This window comes from Hypanus sabinus, chromosome 13 (assembly GCF_030144855.1).
Source record: "Hypanus sabinus isolate sHypSab1 chromosome 13, sHypSab1.hap1, whole genome shotgun sequence".
Taxonomy (NCBI): Eukaryota; Metazoa; Chordata; class Chondrichthyes; order Myliobatiformes; family Dasyatidae; genus Hypanus; species Hypanus sabinus.
The window spans coordinates 5,402,579-5,423,161 of NC_082718.1; the positions used below are offsets into that span (position 1 = coordinate 5,402,579).

At 43.6% G+C, this 20,583-nt stretch overlaps 1 protein-coding gene across 1 annotated transcript in view; it reads left to right on the forward strand.

Moving 5' to 3' along the window:
* The first annotated feature begins 342 nt into the window (after nucleotides 1–342).
* The window catches only part of LOC132403591 (NACHT, LRR and PYD domains-containing protein 1 homolog), a 30,925-nt gene continuing 10,684 nt past the window's right edge, over nucleotides 343–20,583 (forward strand). Inside the window, exons 1-5 of the mRNA XM_059987017.1 lie at nucleotides 343–537; nucleotides 5,333–5,397; nucleotides 8,127–8,471; nucleotides 9,753–9,890; nucleotides 16,925–16,954. Of these exons, the coding sequence (XP_059843000.1) occupies nucleotides 5,337–5,397; nucleotides 8,127–8,471; nucleotides 9,753–9,890; nucleotides 16,925–16,954 (574 nt within the window). The 5' untranslated portion in view covers nucleotides 343–537; nucleotides 5,333–5,336. The remainder of the gene's footprint in view (nucleotides 538–5,332; nucleotides 5,398–8,126; nucleotides 8,472–9,752; nucleotides 9,891–16,924; nucleotides 16,955–20,583) is intronic.

Sequence of the window (20,583 nt, forward strand, 5' to 3'; positions counted from 1 at the left end):
TTGACATTGTATATGTACTTTGATAATAACATTTACTTTGAACTCTATATTTATAACCCTAATGAATTATTTAAACGAATAAGAATGCTTGATCAAACAGTATATTTACAAGATTACTCAAATATTACTGAAATATAAATACACACTACCACAGAAATAGTTGATCAGACAAAATACCCCAGTAACACGCTCAAAATGCTGGAGGAACTTAGCAGGCTCGGCAGCATCTATGGAAAAGAGATTTCCAACATCTGCAGATTTTCACTTGTTTGTGTTTGTCAGTTAGTTTTACTTTCATTTTTTGTTTCGTTGAAATCTATTTTGAACTGCGTTTCTTTACTTCCTGGTGGCGCTGAAAGGAAAGACATGTTGAAGTCTGGCTCTCGGAACAAGAGGGATTCGAGGGTATTAATAACCGACGAGAGACGATACTACACGATAAATTTTGTGACTATGTTGAAATCGTTAAGTAAAGCAGCATCCGCTGACTGAACTGAGTGGCTCGTTCCAAAGCAGGCGGAAGAGAAGGTCGGAGCGGTAGGTAATGGCGGGCAAAGAGACGGCAGCAACTTCACTACGTAACTCTAAATTAGTTCAAAGCCCTGCACTTTACACAAATATTAACGGAACTAATTCTTTTTCTCCCTCACCTACCACTGCATGAGCTTCCGCATCCAACACACCATACTCCGCCATCTCCCACGGGTCCCGACCACCAAACATATCTTTAGCTTTGCCCCCCCACCTCCCCCCTCTCCCCTCCCCCCTCCCTCCCCCTCCCCCCTCCCCCTCCCCCTCTCCTCCCCCTCTCCCTCCCCCTCCCCCCTCTCCTCCCCCTCTCCTCCCCCTCCTCCCTCCCCCCTCCCTCCCCCTCCCCCTCTCCCTCCCCCTCCCTCCCCCTCCCCCTCTCCTCCCCCTCTCCTCCCCCTCTCCTCCCCTCTCCTCCCCTCTCCCTCCCCCTCCCCCTCTCCTCCCCCTCTCCTCCCCCTCACCCTCCCCCTCCCTCCCCCTCCCCCTCTCCTCCCCCTCTCCTCCCCCTCTCCCTCCCCCCTCCCCCTCTCCTCCCCCTCTCCTCCCCCTCTCCCTCCCCTCTCCCTCCCCTCCCCTCCCTCCCCTCTCCCCTCCCCCCTCTCCCTCCCCCCTCTCCCCTCCCTCCCCTCTCCCTCCCCTCCCCCTCCCCTCCCCTCCCCTCTCCCCCTCTCCTCCCTCTCCCCCTCTCCTCCCTCTCCCCTCCCCTCTCCCCTCTCCCCCTCTCCCTCCCCCCTCCCCTCCCCCTCTCCCCTCCCCTTCTCCCCTCCCTCCCCTCTCCCTCCCCTTCTCCCCTCCCTCCCCTCTCCCTCCCCTCTCCCTCCCCTCTCCTTCCCCCTCTCCCTCCCCTCTCCTTCCCCTCTCCCTCCCCTCCCCCTCCCCTCTCCTCCCCCTCCCCTCTCTCCCTCCCTCCCCCTCCCCTCTCTCCCTCCCTCCCCCTCCCCTCTCTCCTCCCCCTCCCCTCTCTCCCTCCCTCCCCCTCCCCTCTCTCCCCCTCCCCCTCCCCTCTCTCCCCCCCCTCCCCTCTCTCCCCCCCCCTCCCCTCTCTCCCCCTCCCCCTCCCCCTCCCCTCTCTCCCCTCCCCCTCCCCCTCCCCCTCCCCTCCCTCCCCCTCCCCTCTCTCCCCCTCCCCCTCTCTCCCCCTCCCCTCTCTCCCTCCCTCCCTCCCCCTCCCCCTCCCCCCTCCCTCCCCTCCCCCTCCCCCTCCCCCCTCCCTCCCCCTCCCCCTCCCCCTCCCTCCCCCTCCCCCTCTCCTCCCCCTCCCCCTCTCCTCCCCCTCTCCTCCCCCTCTCCTCCCCCTCTCCCTCCCCCTCCCCCTCCCACCCCTCCCCCTCTCCTCCCCCTCTTCCTCCCCCTCTCCTCCCCCCTCTCCCCTCTCCCCTCCCCCTCCCCCTCCCCCTCCCCCTCCCCTCCCCTCCCCCCTCCCCCCTCCCCTCCCCCCTCCCCTCCCCTCCCCCTCCCTCCCCCTCCCCCTCCCCCTCCCACCTCCCCTCTCCCTCCCCTCCCCCTCCCCCTCTCCCTCCCCTCCCCCTCCCTCTCCCTCCCCTCCCCCTCTCCCTCCCCTCCCCCTCCCTCTCCCTCCCCTCCCCCCCCCTCTCCCTCCCCCTCTCCCCCTCTACCCCCTCCCAGTGAGGCGACACTTCACTTGCGAGTCTTTTGGATTCATTCTACTGAATCTGGTGCTTGGGGTGTGGCTTCCTGTATATGGGTAAGACCTGACAGATTGGGAGACCACTTCGCAGAGCACCTATGCTCCCTCCACCAGAAAAAGCAGGATTTTCCCGGTTGCCACACACTCCTATTTACTTCCCTTTCCCATTCCGCCATGTCAGTCCATGACTTCCTCTCCTGCCGCGATTAGGTGAAGCCACACACAGGTGGAGGACCAACATAGTACATTCCGTCTGGGTTGCCTCCAGCCTGATGGCATGTACATCGATTTCTCAAACTTCTGGTAATTGCCCCCAAACCACTTCATCATTCCCCATTTCCATTTCACTTTCTCACCTCCCTCTGGTGCTCCTCCCCCCTTCCCTTTCTTCCATGGTCTTCTACCCTCTCCTATCAGTTTCCCTCTTCTCCAGCCTGTTATTGCTCACACCAATCAACTTCCCAGCTCTTTACTTCACCTCTTCCCTCCTCCCAGTTTCACCTGCCACCTACCACTTTGTACTTCTTCCTCCCCTCCCCCCACCACCTTAGACTGACTTCTCATCTTTTTTCCCCGGTCCTGATGAAGGGTTTCGGCCCAAAACGTCAACTGTTTATTCATTTCCATAGACATTGCCTGACTCGCTGAATTCCTCCAGTACTTTGTAGATTTCCAGCATCTGCAGATTTTCCTCATATTCTGTCTGGGTAGCCTCCAACTTTTTGGCATGAAAATCAATTTCTCTTCCCAGTAAAAAAAATTCCCTTGCACTCTCTCACTTGCCTGTCACCTCCTCCTGGTGCCCTTCCTCCTGTGGTCCACTATCCTCTCCTACCAGATTCCTTCCTCTCCAGTCCTTTGTCTTCCCTATCCACCTGGCTTCACCTACCACTTTCTCTATCCTCCTTCCCATTAACCTCACACATTTTTATTCTGGTGTCTTTCCCCTTGCTTTCCAGTCCTGAAGAAGGGCCTCAGCCCAAAATGTCAACTCTTTATTCATTTCCATACATACTGCCTGACCTGCTGATTTCCTCCAACATTTTGTGTGTGTTACTTTGGATTTCCAGTACTTGCAGAACTTCTCATGTTTACCAATGTTGAATGCAGGCCAACAACACAAAGCATGAATTCAATTGTTCCCTTTGATTTCCGTGAAGCAGAGCAGTTCAGCCTGTTCAGCCAGTTCAGTCAATTGCTCGCCTATAGTGATCCACAGGTGACAGATACAGATCACCCTATTCTTAAACCTGCGTGTTCTATCTTACTGAAGAACATCTCCCAGACAGCTTCTTACTTGGAAAAGGTCTTTAGTTCGTCATATTATCAATAGGGGCTTCATTTAATTTCTTTGATCCAGCTATTCCTGAATAAAACCAATTCACAAAACAGTTCACAAAATGGAGATTGCAGAACAATTTCACAAATTGGCGACCTTGATTCCTTTAACCGTGTGGCAAGTACAGAGTCACTTGGTTTGTCTACTTCCACTGCCCTCGACTGATTCCAGTTAAGCATTTAAATGCTTCCTTCCACACTTTAATTCCTTCATGGCCAATGGAGTGTGGGAGAGGAAAGGGGAGGTGATGGAGACGCACAAAACTACACAAGAAACACAAGATAGTGTCTCTTAATGACTACTCTCCAGTGGCTCTAACATCTTCCATCATGAAGTGCTTCAAGAAACTGGTCCTGGCGCACATTTCCACGTAACTTTGACCCAATGCGGTTTGCCTGCAGACCAATCAGTTTACAGTGGATGGCATCTCCCTGACCCTGCACTCATCTCTGAAGCATCTGGACAGTAAAGGTACCTGTGTCATGATGTGTGGTCAGGTTCTATCCTCCCATCTATATAATCGCAGATGATAGCACTGCAGTGGGCCGCATCTCAAATAATGAGCTGGAGTACAGGAAGGACATAGAGAGCTTAGTGAAACAGTATTATGACAACAACCTTTCCTTCATTGTCAACAAAAGAATTGGTCATTGGCTTCGGAAGGAAGGGTGGGTGGCAATGCATCTGCTCCTCTCTATCTCAAAGGTGTTGAGGTTGACAGCTTCATGTTCTAGGAATGAACACCACAAATAGCCTATCCTTACCAACCTCTTTGATATCGTCATCAAGGTGGCTCACCAATGCCTCTACTTCATTGGAAGACTAAAGAAAGGCTCTCTGGTCTATAATTATCCAGATGCTGTGGTCAAATCAACATGTGCAAACAAGTTGGAGGAACTCAGCAGGTCGGGCAGCATCCGTTGAAACGAGCAGTCAACGTTTCAGGCCGAGACCCTTCGTCAGGACTGAAGGGGGGGCAGGGGCCCTATAAGAAGGCAGGGGGAGGGTGGTAATTCCCTCCCTCTCCCTTCCCCCATCCCACTTTCACTCTGCCTCTTCCAGCTGCCTATCGCCTCTCTCATGACTCTGCCTTCTTCTACTACCCACAGTACTTTCCCCTTACATTCCTTCTTCACCTCTCCTGCCTATCCCCTCCCTGCTTCCCCTCCCCCACCCCTTGATCTTTCCTCTGATTGGTTTTTCACCTGGCACCTTCCACCCTCACCCCACCTTCTTTATAGGGCCCCTGCCCCCTCCCTCTTCAGTCCTGACAAAGTGTCTCAGCCCGAAACGTTGACTGTTCATTTCCACGGATGCTGCCTGACCTGAGTTCCTCCAGCTTGTTTGTACGTGTTGATTCAACCTTCTTCTCATCCACTACAGCTCAACATCTGAGCAGCAGTATGTAGTTAGCACAAGACTGAGCTTCAGTCGTCATAGACTGATGCATTGGAATATGAGAGAATAGATCTTGCAATTAAAGTCCTTAAATCTAAAGTCCATTACCAAACAGGCCCTGCTCTACGATACTGCCTTTTGACAGAGAAGGTTCACAATGTGACCCTGGAAGTATAGATCACTTATTTTCTTGGGAGCCACTTCTCGATGAAAGTAGACATCAGTGTTGAAATTCTGTATCACCTTCAGTGTCATCACAATCTTGAGTCATCTGAGGACAAGAGTATTTCAAGGTTACTCCTGACACACAGCTCCCTGTGTTCGCTTAGTTCATTATTTATTTGTCATAATTCAGCTCTGATAAAGATTTATAGAAGATGTTCAAAACAGGTAACTCATTCTAGTTTTAATTTCAGGACAATGGATTTTACTTTGGAAAGGATGCTGTTGGCATTCGTTCTCTTCAGGGAGTTTGAACTGGGTGAGTGTTTGCCTCTATGGAGAGATTTGCATAAGTTTGTCAGGTTGATTCTTACAAGTTAGGTAGGTGATCTTAAGTTTCCTGTGGTTGTTCTTTGAGTGTCATAAGGGGGGCGTTGGGAGCAGACGCAAATGCAAGACACAGACTCTGAACTACCGGGAACAGGACTAGGCGTGAGAAGGAAGCAAGGGAAGTGGGGAAGAAAGGACGCTGAACATGACACGGGATTTCAGGCCTGGGCTAGGACTTGACTAGGATAGTGGAACCAGGACATGGAACTGGGAACTAGGAGCCTGGGCTAGGACCCCGAGCAAAGACTGGACAAGGAACCAGAGCCTGGGTCTTGACTCGTGCTCAGACTCCAGAACTAGGTGAGGACAAGACGTGGCTACAGAATGAGGAGAGGCAACAGGACTGGATGTGAGACTCCTGGACAGGACAAGGGAACCCCAGCACCGGGCTGGGAAAGGTACTCCTGGGCTGGGGGAGGCACATGGACAAGACGAGAACACAAAGCCGTGGCTTGGATAGGACAAGGTTCTTGGACGTGGCTAGGACTGAACGAGACCCCGAAGCCTTGACTTTGTTGATGGAGAGACAGGAACATGGAACACAGAGCTGGGACCCTTCCTTGGGTATAGGACGTAGGGCCAGGACTCATTACACAGAATGCAGAATATGACGAGACAGTTCCCAACACAAGTTAGCGGCAAACAGCCGGACCTACCTAGCAAAGGCATGGACACAGAGACAGTTCAAAACAACAAAAGACAGTTCCTTATCTTGCTGCGGTGGTAGAACTTGACAGCAGTGAAGGCAAAGCTCCAGGAGGAAGGTGAAGGGAAGGGATACAGACTGGGGGTTTGGACAGGATACTGACAAGACAAACCCCACAGAGGCAAGAACAGGATACTGACAAGACAAACCCCACAGAGGCAAGAACAGGATACTGACAAGACAAACCCCACAGAGGCAAGAACAGGATACTGACAAGACAAACTAGCCCCTACACTTGAACCCAGGGCCACTTTATTCCCGGTCACAAGACAAGAATCAGGTGTCTATGATTAAGCCCAAATGAAACAAGGGACAGCCGGAAGATCCGGAGTCTGGAGTCTACGGACCGGAACGTGGACTTCACGGACCGGACCATGACATTGAGTAATTCAAGGATTGAGGAGTAATCCCTTTGCTCAACGAAATAATACATGCGCAAGTGCACACACAGACACGCATGCAGTCACACAGACACACAAACATACATACGAACGTACACATAGATACACATGCAAACACAAGCACACACACACGTGCACACAGACACACACACAGACTCACACATATACACGTGCAGACACACACATACACACACAGACTCACACATACACACATGCAGACACACACACATGCACAGACTCACACATACACACATGCAGACACACACACATGCACACACAGACTCACACTTACACACATGCAGACCCACAGACACACACACACGTGCACACACAGACATGCACATACGTGCACACACACACACACACACACACACAGACTCACACATACACACATGCAGACACACATACATGCACACACAGACTCACACATACACACATGCACACACAGACATGCACATATGTGCACACACAGACACATGCAGACGCACAGACACGCACACACGTGCACACACAGACTCACATACACATGCAGACGCAGACAACACACCTTTTATTTATTTGTTCATTCTGTTGTCATTTATTCTCTTGTTTTTATCTTAATTTCTGATATTCTCAGCTCAGTTCAAGTTTAATTATCATTCAACCATACATGAATGCCAATGAATACAGCCAAGCGAAGCAGCATTCCTCCACAGTACCAACAGTCACAGACAACACAATGGACAGATCGTATCAATAAGATAGCAAGCACGTATAAGATATCAGTAAAATACGGTCATATAAAAAATACATCCAAGACCCCGAGTCCATGAATGTTACCTGAGCCTGCAGTCGAACACAATCTGCTTGTTTTCTGCTGAGCACTGACTGACTCCAGCAAGCAAGCTGCACCGAACTGCCTCCGGTGGCACACAACAACTCCGCCTCTCTCCAGGGCGGCTGTAAGCAGGTGACACCAGTCCTCGCTACGACCGAATCCGTGCAGCTCACCTGCCATCCAGCCAGTAAATCAGTGAATCGTACTTGCAGCGTTCCACATTAGCAATGTCCAACAGGGTCTTGCGATCACAGGAAAAGCCACTAAGACGCTCACTTACTGTTAGACTGCACACTGCCTTCACGGACTGACTCATCCGACACTCCTCTGCCTGCACCAAGTCCATGTCCTTCTGTCTCTCTGCCAATGAGCAACTGGCTGATGGGGTAGACCTGCAGTAACTTGTCTCCTGCTTTTATCTTAACTTCAGTTCTAACATCCCTTGTTGTAAAGTAACATCTGAAGAAGTGTAACAGAGAGCCAGGGGACATGGAAACAAGTCAGTGAGCTATTTGTGACATGCTGGAAGTTATAGTGAAAATCGTTAGTGCTCAAGACTATGGAGGTAGATGAGCCCAGTTTTAGTCACAAAATAATACATTTTTAAAATTTTCTATTATTTTTACAAGATGCAAGAGTGTGGAGATTCAAGATCAAGATTCCAGATTGTTTATTGAACTCCAAATTTATTTGCAAGTAATGTGCATATCTTTATTTCCTGATATTTTTACTAGGCATAGGGTCTTTCTCCCAGTCCTATGGGAAATTGAATGGAGACGTCTTGTTGCCCTGCACCTTTACAGTTTCAGCCAACCTCGATATGTACAACCTGGTTGTCACGTGGCAGCGGACAGACAGTCTGGCTGTGGTTTACAGCTTCTACTCTGGATTGGAACATCCAGAGCATCAAGCTGCAGAGTTCAGAGGTCGCACTCAGCTGTTTCACCAGGAATTCCTCAAAGGGAATGCGAACCTAAAATTGGAAAACGTGACATTATTCGACGTGGGTAACTACACCTGCTTCGTATTTGAAGAAGGGTCTGAGCACATTGAGAACATTGTGGAATTAAGATTGATTGGTGAGTGCAAGAAAAGGTGTGATAGTAAAAGCAAAGTAAGTGAATTACATTGAATCACTCCATACAGAAAAGGATTCTGTTCATCAGATTGTGGTGTCTATCTACACCAGTGCCATTAGGCTCACATTGCTCTGTGCCTTTCCTGTCCAGGTACCTTTCTGTTTGTAAGTGCCTTTCAGATACTACAATTGAACATGCCTCTGCCACGTACTGTTGGAGCTTGTTCCACATAATCACCTCCCTCTGACAGATCACCTTTAAATTTCTCCTTTCACTGTATGCTAGATTCAGATTCCCCGCCCTGGGAAAGATTCCTACCATCTACACAAACATACCAGATGTTCTGTCCACCTACGTCACCACTTTGAGTGAGCTACAGACTTGATTCCGAAGCTCCTCTGGACATCAGCACTCCGGAGCTCCCAGCTACTCACTATATATCCAACTAGAGTTCAACTTCCCAAATGATGTTAGCTCACACTTAAAGTCCATCTGCCACCACTCACTTTCCAATTGATTTATGTCCCTTTGTCATTAGGAAACCACCTTCACTCTCTGTGACTCTAACAGTCTTCTTGTCTGCAGACTTTCTGACAAGATCACCTGCATTCTCATCCAAGTCATTTATATACGTTGCAAACAACTAAGTTCCCAAAAAGAAGATCTACAGTGCATCTTTTTCCAGGCAGAGAATCGGCAATTCCCCATTACCCTCTGCTTCCTATCTCCGAGACAATTTTGGATCCAGTTTCTCCCCATATTTCATGTTCTCTGTCCTTTAGCCTTCCGGAATCCTCCTACCATACAGGATCTTGTCAAAAGCCTTACTGAAGTCCATGTAATCCCTTTATACCATGTTGCCTTCATGAATTTTAGACTATAAACCTGGAAGGTTGCAATGTGCTGCGACAGAAGGTGAGGTATTGTTCCTTAAGTTGGAGTTGGGTCTTGTTGTAACAGTGCAGGAGGTCATTGAGAAACACGCCTGTCTACATGTAATTCTGTACGAACACTACTCCCATTTCATTTTTTGTACTATTTTTGTAACTTATAATAAGCTTATGTCCTTACACTCAGTTGCTGTTGCAAAACAACAAATTTCACACCATATGATAAATCTGATTCTGAGCTGCTATCAGACAGGTTTTAATAATCCTTCTCCTAACTATAAGGTAATCCACATTTATACATCTCTTTTTGAGTGGAACATCTTGTGATCATGTTTCATTTCCTTTGCCTATGAGATAGTTTAACCATTTGGTTTTGTTCTGAATATCCTAGATACATCATGGATTGATGCCGCTGATCCAGCTTCAGATAGACAACGTTATGGACTTCAACCTGCATTGCCGTTTGTTTTACTTACAGCTGTAATTTTACTTTTCAAAATCAGATCAAAGAAGCAAGGAGATCCTGAAAGTGAGTAACGTGTTGAGAAAATTGGCCACTCATGACACAAACTGTACGACTATAGGTACAATGGGGGAGCCACAGTGACCCGGTCTCTGGCACTGAGTGTGGTGTTGTGGCTGAGAAAAGCAGAGAGGTAAAGAGGACTGCAGTGTTGATGGGGGAATTCCTTAGACAGAGAAACAGAGACAAGATTGTGTGGGAGCGATAGAGACAACCGCATGGTATTTTGCCTGGTAGCAGAATCAGGGATGTCTAGGAGCGTGTCTGTGGCATTCTCAAGGGCGAGGGTGAGCAGCCAGAAGTGTTGGTACATACTGGCACAATGACATAGGTAGACAAGGTGAGGAGGTTCTGAAGAGAGGTTTTAGGGAGCTGGGTAGAAAGCTGAGAAATGGGTTCTCCAGGGTAGTAATCTCTGCATTGTTGCCAGTGAGGGTAAGAATAGAATGATTTAGCAGGAACTGGTGCAGGGGGCAGGGGCTCAGAGTTATGGATCATGGAAGTCTCTTCTGGGGTGGGTTACATCTGAACCAGAAGGTGTCCAATACCCTTGCGGGCAGGTTGGCTGGAGTTGTTTGGGGGAAGATTTAAACTAATTTGGCAGGGGGATGGGAACTGGAGTGATAGTACAGAAGTTGAGTTGGTTTACAAACAGAGGCAATGTGTACTGAGACTCCTAGTAAGGAGAGGCTGAACATAGAGCAAAATTACAGTCAACAAGATGAGTTACATGTAAAAGGCAGACAAAATCTACAAGGGTGAATATAGGACTAAAGGCGTTATATCTGAATGCGCGCAGTGTATGCAATAAGGTTTATGAACTTGTAGCACAGTTACAAATTGGAAGTATGATGCTGTAGGCATCACTGAATCATGGCTGAAAGAAGATTGTAGCTTGTCATATTGTCCACTTGGCTTGATTAGCTTATTATTTAATTATTTATGGTTTTATATTGCTATATTTCTTCACTATTCTTGGTTGGTGCGGCTGTAACAAAACTCAATTTCCCTCAGGACCAATAAAGTATGGCTGTCTGTCTGTCTGTTGTATCAAAAGGATCGGCAGGAAGACAGGTGGGGTGGGGTGGCTCTGATGGTAAAAATAAAATAAAGTCATTAGAAAGGGGTGGTATAGGGTCGGAAAGTGTTGAATTGTTGTGGATAGAGTGAAGGAACTGCAAGGGTAAGAAGACACTGATGGGAGTTGTATACAGACCCCAAACAGTACTGGTCTACAATGAGAGATAGAAAATGCATGCCAAATGGGCAATGTTACAATAGACATGGGGGATTTTTATATGCAGGTAGTTTGGGGAAATCAGGTTGGTGCTGGATTCCAAGAAGGGGAATTTCTAGAATTCCTACAAGATGGCTTTTTAAAGCAGCTTTTGGTTGAGCCCACCAGGGGATCAGCTATTCTGGATTGGGTGTTGTTCAATGAACCAGAATTGATCAGAGAGTTTTAAGGTGAAAGAACCCTTAGGAGATGTAATTGTAATATGATCAAATTCACCCTGAAATTTGAGAAGGAGAAGCTAAAGTCAGATTGGAAAAGGACACTGGCTTGGATGATAGCAGAGCAGCAATGGCTGGAATTTCTGGAAGCAATTCAGAAGGCCCAGGATATATACATCCCAAAGAGGAAGAAGTATGTTAAAGGCAAGATGAGAAATCAGAAGCCAAAATAAACAAGAGAAACCAAAGCCAAAATAAAAGCCAAAGAGAGGGCATATAATAGAGCAAAAATTTGTGGGAAGTTAGAGAATTGGGAAAATTTAATTACCAACAGAAGGCAACTAAACAAGTCATTGAAAAGGTAAAGATGGAATATGAAAGTAAGCTAGCCAATAATTTTATAGAGTATTCCAAAATGTTGGACGAACTGAATAAATACTTTGCATTGGTCTTCACTTTGGAAGACACCAGCAGTATAGTGAAAGTTCAGGTGTCAGGGGTCATGAAGTGTGTGATGTTACCATAAATAGAGAGAAGGTCTTGGGAAACCGAAAGGTCTGAAGGTAGATAAGTCACCTGGACCAGATGGTGTACACCCCAGGGTTATGAAAGAGGTGGCTGAAGAGATTGTGGAGGCAGTAGTAATGATATTTCAAGAATCACTAGATTCTGGAATGGTTCCAGAAGACTGGGAAATTGCACACTGAGAACCAGCTGATGAACCTCCGGTTTCCCTCTCCTGAAGTCAATAATGGGCTTCTTGGTCTTAATGACATTGAGTAAGAGGTAGTTGTTACGACACTGCTTAGCCAGATTTTCTTTTCTTTTTCAATCTTTTTATAAGTATCAACATGATAAGATTGATACATAGTTATTGGGATTTCAAAATTACAAAATTAAAATGAGCACAAAAGGATACATAAGCAATAAGTACAATATAGTTAAGTCTTCCCAAATCATACGTGATACAAATATATATACAAAACAAAAAAACTAGGTATATCAATATAAAAAAAACAGAAAAAGAGAAAAAATATTACCCCAAAAAACAAGAACTAATCTAACAAACTAACCACTAACTAATGGAAAAGAAAAGAAAAAAAAAGGTCTGTTTATAGTATCTAAGAAAAGACAAAGAATCCTCAGTGTCATCAACTCCAATCCTCTCTACATATATAAAATCAGAACCAGAAAAAAAAAGTAGGATTGGAACCAGGTCAAATTACATCATGTGAAAATATTGAATGAATGGCCTCCAAGTCTTTTCAAATTAATAGAAGGGTCATATGACACTTCTAATTTTTTCCAAATTTAAACATAACGTAGTTTGAGAAAACCAATGAAATGTGGTTGGGGGATTAATTTCTTTCCAATTCAACAAAATAGATCTTTTGGCCATTAACGTAAGGAATGCAATCATCCGACAAGCAGAGGGAGATAAATGAATTGACTCCATCTTTGGTAAACCAAAGATTGCAGTAATAGGATGAGGTTGTAAATCAATATTCAATACCGTAGAAATAATATCAAAAATGTCTTTCCAATATTTTTCCAAGGACGGACATGACCAAAACATATGAGTTAGAGAAGCTATCTCAGAATGACATCAATCACTTTTGGGATTTATGTGGAAATAAAAACGAGCTAATTTATCCTTGGACATATGAGCCCTGTGCACAACTTTAAACTGTATCAATTAATGTTTAGAACATATAGAGGATGAATTAGCTAGTTGAAGAATTTTATCCCAATTCTCAATAGGAATAGTAAAGTTAAGTTCTCTTTCCCAATCATTCTTAATCTTATAAAAGGCCTCTGAATGTATTTTCATAATTATATTGTAAACATTTGATATTACATCTTTCTGGAAAGGATTTAATTCTAACAATTTCTCCAAAATGCCCATAGAATCTAGATTTGGAAAGGTAGGAAGTACAGTGTTTAAAAAGTTCCTAATCTGTAAATATCTTTAAAAAAATGAGATCTGGGCAAATTATATTTATTAGATAATTGTTCAAAAGACATGAAACAATTAACCAAAAATAATTCAGAAAATCGTAGTATACCCTTTAGTCTTCCAAACTAAATAAGCTTGGTCTATAATAGAGGGATAAAAAAAGAAATTGGATACGATAGGAATTGCTAAAACAATTTGATTCAACCCAAAAAAATTCTGGAATTGAAACCATATAGAGTGTGTTTAACTATCGGATTGTCAATTCGTTTATGTAATTTAGAAAACGCAAAAGGAAGAGAAGTCCCTAAGATAGAACCCAATGAAAATCCTTGTACAGATTTAATTTCCAAATTTACCCAATGAGGGCTAGGAGATAAATCTAAATCCCTTAACCAACATTTCAAATATCAAATATTAATTGCCCAGTAATAAAATCTAAAATTTGGCAAAGTCAATCTACCTTCCTTTTTTGACTTCTGTAAATATTTTTTACCTAACCTAGGATTTTTATTCTGCCAAGAATGAAGAAATTTTGGAATCAACATGATCAAAAAAGGATTTCAGAATAATAAGTGGTACCGCTTGAAATATATATAAAAACTTAAGTAAAATAATCATCTTAATAGCATTAATTTGACCTATCAATGATAAAGACAATGGTGACCATTTAGTAAACAAACATTTAATCTGATCAATTAAGGGTAAAAAATTAACCAATAAATCCTTTTTTTTGTGATTTTAATCCTTAAGTATATAAAATAATCATTAACAAATTTAAAAGGTAAATTTCCGTAAATTGGAACCTGCCTATTTAGGGGGAACAATTCACTCTTATTAAGATTCAATTTATACCCGGAAAAATTACTAAACTGAGCCAACAATGATATAACTGCAGGAATGGATTTCTCAGGATCGGAAATGTATAATAACAAGTTGTCTGCATATAATGATAACTTATGTATATCCATCTGGCTAGTAATGCCAAAATTGTTAGGTGATTCTCTAATAGCAATTGCCAAAGGTTCCAGGGCAATATCAAATAATAATGGACTAAGAGGACAGCCTTGCCTGGGACCCCGAAATAAAGGAAAAAAGGCAGATCTTTGATTGTTAGTAAAAACCGAGGCTACTGGAGTATGATATATCAATTTAATCCAGGATATAAATGTCGGACTAAAGTTAAACTTCTCAAGCACAGTAAATAAATATGGCCATTCAACTCTATCAAATGCTTTCTCTGCATCTAATGAAATGACACATTCTGAGGTGCTGTGTGAAGGAGTATAAACAATATTCAATAATCTCCTAATAAAAAATAGCGGTTTTTAATAAAACCAGTTTAATCCTCTGAGATAATTTGAGGTAATACCTTCTCCAGCCTTGTCGCCAGTAACTTGGATAAGATCTTGGAATCTACATTCAACAGGGATATCGGTCTATAGGATGAACAGTCAGTAGGGTCTTTATCTTTTTTCAATATTAAAGAAATGGAAGCACTATAAAAAAGATTGTGGTAGTTTACCTAGTCTAATTGCTTCTTCAAAAACCCTACATAACCAAGGAGAAAGAATAGAGGAAAAAAACTTGAAAAATTCCACTGTATTCCCATCTGGACCTGGTGCTTTTCCAGAATTCATAGAGGAAATAACACCTTTAATTTCTGCATCCATAATAGGAGTTTCTAATATTAAATGTTCTTCAGATGATAATTTTGGAAATTTCAGCTTCCCTAAAAAATCATACATGGTATTAAGATCATGAGGAAATTCAGAGTGATAGAGAGAAGTATAAAAATCTTGAAAAGATTTGTTTATCTCATCATGATTAACTGTCAATTCACCATTCTGTTTACGGATCTTAATAATTTGACGTTTAACCGAAACAGTCTTCAATTGGTTAGCTAACTATTTGCCCGATTTATCACTATGTATGTAAAATTTACCTGGTTTTCATTAATTGATTTTTGTTTTTTTTTAAATTGATTTTCAATCGAAGATATGAGTGATAAACTGTGTTCCATTTGAAGCTCAACTCTTTGTTATAAAGCTCCTTACTAGGAGCGATTGAATATTTCTTATCAATTTCTTTAATCTTATCAACCAATAAAAGAGTTTCATTCTTAATACGTTTTCTCAAACCAACAGAATAGGAGATAATCTGTCCACGTATATATGCTTTTAAAGTATCCCGAAGTGTTCCGCAGGAAATTTCATCTGTGGAGTTGGTTGAAAAGAAGAAATCAATCTGTTCTTTCATAAATTTAATGAAATCCGGATCTTGCAGTAAGGTAGAATCAAATCGCCATTGTTTAGTACTAGGAGCTGTGTCCATTAATTTAATAGAAAGTTTCATTGGAGCATGGTCAGAGATGGCTATAATGTCATAATTACAACCAATTACAGGTGGAATGAGATGAGAGTCAATGAAAAAGTAGTCAATTCTCGAGTAAGAGTGATAGACGTGAGAAAAATGAAAACTCTTTGTCCTTAGGATGTAGAAATCTCCAAGTATCGAAAATTCCGGAGTCAATCAAAAAAGAATTGATATAAGTGGCCGACTTATTTGGTAAAGTCTGAATGGATATAGCTCTATCCAACAAAGGATTTAAACAACAATTAAAGTCACCACCCATTATTAACATATATTCATTTAGATTAGGTACAGCCAGATTTTCAGTCTCCCTCCTGTATGCTGATTCATCACCACCTTTGATTGGTGAATGTTAAATGTGTAAGGTGATTGATTCAGTTACATGAATTGGTTAATCAGCCAAGGAAATTGCCTTTAGCATTGGATGTGTGTATTTAGATGACAAACATTATTGTGATGGTTGCATTCTGCATTAATGTCGTCCGGATTTCTCCACCAAGCATTTGGCATTCCATAGATTTTTTAATATCTTCTCTGAAGGTTGAGTTGAAAGGCAGCAGGTAACTTGGCTGAGGAGTGAAAGACACTTCTTTAAGCACCTGACTACAGAATTGCCTTACCACCAGTGAGAAAGGGAGCCAAGTGGCATCAGTGCCAAGCAAATGGGATATCGAACCACTTCTGATACTGTTCCACACAGGTCACATAACAATGTTCTTTGTTCTCTGTCATGATAACTCAGGTGTTGTGTTTGACTTCTGAAAGAGCTTACTAATGTTGCTATTAAACCTTGTCAAGTATTTAAATATTTATGTTAAGTTCACCCCTGACAAATTAATTAAAGTTCAAAGTATATTTATTATCAAAGTATGTAATCTTGAGATTTGACTCCTTATAGTCAGCCACAAAACAAAGAAAGCCAATAGAACCTATTAAAAAGACCTTCAAACACCCAATATACAGAAAGCAACAAATAATAAAAAGTAAGCAAATAACATTCATAACTTAAGTTCACAAAAGTGAGTCCGCAGCCACGAAGCCACTCATCACTGCAGCTGATCCAGGAGCCCGTTAGTTGTGGGCCTCAGCCTCATCAATCCATTGTTCTCTGACCCAGAACTTCATTATCCTGACTGAAGATGCCCAGTGTAATGTGCTGACGTTATTACAACTCCCCACCAGTTCCAGCCACAGACAATGCAACATCCTCTCAGAGGAACAGACACTGACTTGTGCTTTATTCTGCTTTTTTTTTCAGAGGTTTGTTTACTGGAAGAAGACACAAAAGGTAAAGAGATGAATTCCACAGAGTTTCCACCCACAGTAGTATATGTCCTTGTCCACTACTATAATCAGCCATAGAGCTGTGTGTTGTTACTAGTTTTAGCAATGAATTAATGTTTAAGATGAAGACTTCTGAAAGAAGGCAAAAAATATACATTTTTAACAATCCAGTAATGTTTAGAAGTATATATGGACCAGTAATTAAAAAGGCCAGTACTTGCTTAGACACGCATACTCCTTTCAGAAAACATCCAGTAACTTAACTTCTTCTGTGGTTACTTATTCTTCAAGGTATGAGAAAAGAGCCATGCAAGTGGGGAGACAAGGAAGCCTGTAACCTTTCAAAGCTTTGTTGGACAAACTTGTTAACCCTTACTTGAACCCAGTATATCCAATTGAATTAGAAAATTTGATGTAGGTTTTCTGGACAATTTAAAGATTTCACTTTCTTGACATGGGTATGAATTTCAGCCTGGTTTCAAAATTATAGATGTCTTTCAGCATCTAGTAATGAGTTTATAATGACCTCACAAATTTCTGTGTGATGTGGAATAGCAGATGCTGGCATTTTGATGAGGGTTTAGGAAGCAAGTGAAGTTCCCTGAATTTTGTCATCTCTTCATCATTTTGGATTAATAACATTAAACAACAAAGATTTTGCTTCCTGAATACTTTTGGGTGTACCTTAGGGATTTTGGGCTGCTGATCAGGAAAATCACCATGAAACTTTGACAGACAATTCAAAGAACTTCTTGTGGGACCAGAGAAAAAATCACACACTGTTTTTTTTAAATGACCTTAATTTGTTATTCCCATTCATAATTCAAGTTAATTAAATGTTGCTCACAATGTAAGCTGAAAAGTTTTCTATCTTGTCCAAGGATTCCAGGGCTTGGTAAGGCAGGGCAAATGCTGTATGGTAGGACAGCTTTAGAAAAACAGGACATGGAGTCTAGAGGAGGCAGACAAAGATGCCATGATGCATGAGCAGGGATGCAAAACAACACTGATACTGGTACAGATTTTGATCCATTACGTTGAGTGAGCCTCTTCTGATAACTCAGTCCGAGTTAAATGAGCTGGTCAGAGACTCGGGTTTGTCAAAGGCAGGAGCAGAATTACTGGATTCAAGACTGCAGGGATGGAATCTGCTGTCACCAACTGCAAAAATTTCAAATGGTTCAACTTAATATCAGAGAATGTATACAGTATGCAGCCTGAAATTTGTACTCTTCGCAGAGACATCCATGAAAGAACAAACCCCGAAGAATGAATGACTAACATCGGAACCTGATAAAACCCCTCCCCGTCTCACACACAAGCAGCAGAAGCATCGACCCTTCCCTCTCCCTCCCCCCACGTACCAGCAGAAGCACTGACCCCCCACCCACCCCTCACTATGCAACCAATTGCAAAAGCCCCTGAACAGGCCTTGATTTAGAGTACATTATATAGTACATCCCATCACCCAGGACTTTGGTATCTCAGACAGGCTTGTTCTCACCAGTGAGCAACAGAAAGATCACTCCTGCACCAATGAGGGCAATAGACAATAGGTGCAAGAGTAGGCCATTCGGCCCTTCTAGCCAGCACCGCCATTCACTGTGATCATGGCTGATCATACACAGTCAGTACCCCATTCCTGCCCTCTCCCCATATCCCTTGGCCCCGCTATCTTTAAGAACTCTATCCAACTCTCTCTTGAATGCATCCAGAGACTTGGCCTCCACTGCCTTCTGGGGCAGAGCATTCCACATATCCAGCACTTTCTGGGTGAAAAAGTTTTTCTGCATCTCAGTTCTAAATGGCCTACCACTTATTCTTAAACTGTGGCCTCTAGTTCTGGACTCACCCATCAGCGGGAACATGCTTCCTGCCTCCAGCGTGTCCAATCCCTTAATAATTTTATATGTCTCAATCAGATCCCCTCTCATCCTTCTAAATTCCCGTGTATTCAGCAGGAGACCAGCAGCTTGCTGTTCTGATGTTACAATCTTCTGCATTGTTTCTCCAACTCGATGACCGACAGGCTTTCACTCTCCATCAAGAGAGAGATGGAGAGAGGGATCACTTGAGTACAATGGCCTTCTTCGGACAGTAGCACACACTGCCTGATGTCCTGATGTTTCAGTTTCCCATGATGCTTCATTTGGCAGAATTGGTGAGGAATGGGGTCGTCCCCAGTGGTGCACATCATCCAGACCTCTCCTGGAGATATCGAAATGCCAGGCCGCACAGCCGTTTCGCAAACCCGACACTTGTGGAAAACTGTAGTTTGACCTGTAATTGTAGATCATGGATTCCGACAGAACCCCAGCCACCTTGAAAAGAAAAGAAAAAGATAAGAACAGCAAGCTGTTTCGTGGACGAAATGGAAGAAGTCGCCTGGGTCTACAAAAACCGCTGGCACTGTTTCTCCTAGCTCTTCCCTCAAGTTCCACGAAGGATTTTGACTTTTGAGATAGATGTTTCCCAGGGTAAATAAGGCCAAGATTAGGGAAAGCACTTGTGTTGGTCTACAAATCAAACAGATCATTAATGACAAAGAACTTATTGTGAGACCAGAGAAAATCTTGGCAACTCTAGAGCACCAGGCTACGTGCAGCTGGTTGACAACGTGCTTCAAGCAGACTAAACCCTGAACTGCAAATTGCATTGAAGATTCATGTTCTGCATTCCCATTTAGACTTCTTCCCTGAAAAGCCTGGTGCTGTCTGTGACAAATATGGTGAAAGGTTTCATAAGACCAGAAGATATAGAAGTAGAATTAAGCTATTTGGCTCATTGAATCTGCTCCGCCGTTACATCAGGGCTGATCCAATTTTCGTCTCAGCCCAAATCTCCTGCCTTCTCCCTGTATCCCTTCATGCCCTGACCAATCAAGAATCTACCAACCTCTGTCTTAAATATACATAAAGACTTGGCCTCCAAAGCTTCCTGTGGCAAAAAATTCCTAGATTCACCACTCTCTAAATTCCTCCTCATCTCTGTTCTAAAAGGATGCCCCTCTATTCTGAGGCTGTGTCCTCTGGTCTTAGAAGCTCCCACTATAGGAAACATCCTTTTCACATCCACTCTGTCAAGGCCATTCACCATTTGATAGGTTTCAATTAGGTCACCCCTCATGTTTCTGAATTCTAGTGAATACAGCCCTGGATCCATCAGAAGCTCTTCATAAGACAAGCTGTCTAATCCTGGAATAAATTTGTGAACCCCCTTTGAACTCTCTCCAGTTTCAGCACATCCTTTCTAAGATAAAGGGCCCAAAACTGCTCACAATACTTCAAGAGAGGCCTCGCCAGTACTTTATAAAGTCTCAACATTACATCCTTGCTTTTATATTCTAGTCCAATGTAGTTTATCATGTACCTTCAAGTACCCTGAGACCTCATTATTGACTCCAACATCCTCCCAACCACTGTCAGACTAACTTGCCTAAAGTTTCCTTTGTTCTGCCTCTCTCCCTTCTTGAAGAGTGGAGAGACATTTGCAATTTTCCAGTCTTCCAGAGCCATTCCAAAATCTAGTGATTCTTAAAAGATCATTGCTAATGCCTCCACCATCTCTTCAGTCACCTCTTTCAGAACCCTGGGTCCAGGTGACTTATCTACCTTCAGACTTTTCAGTTTCCCA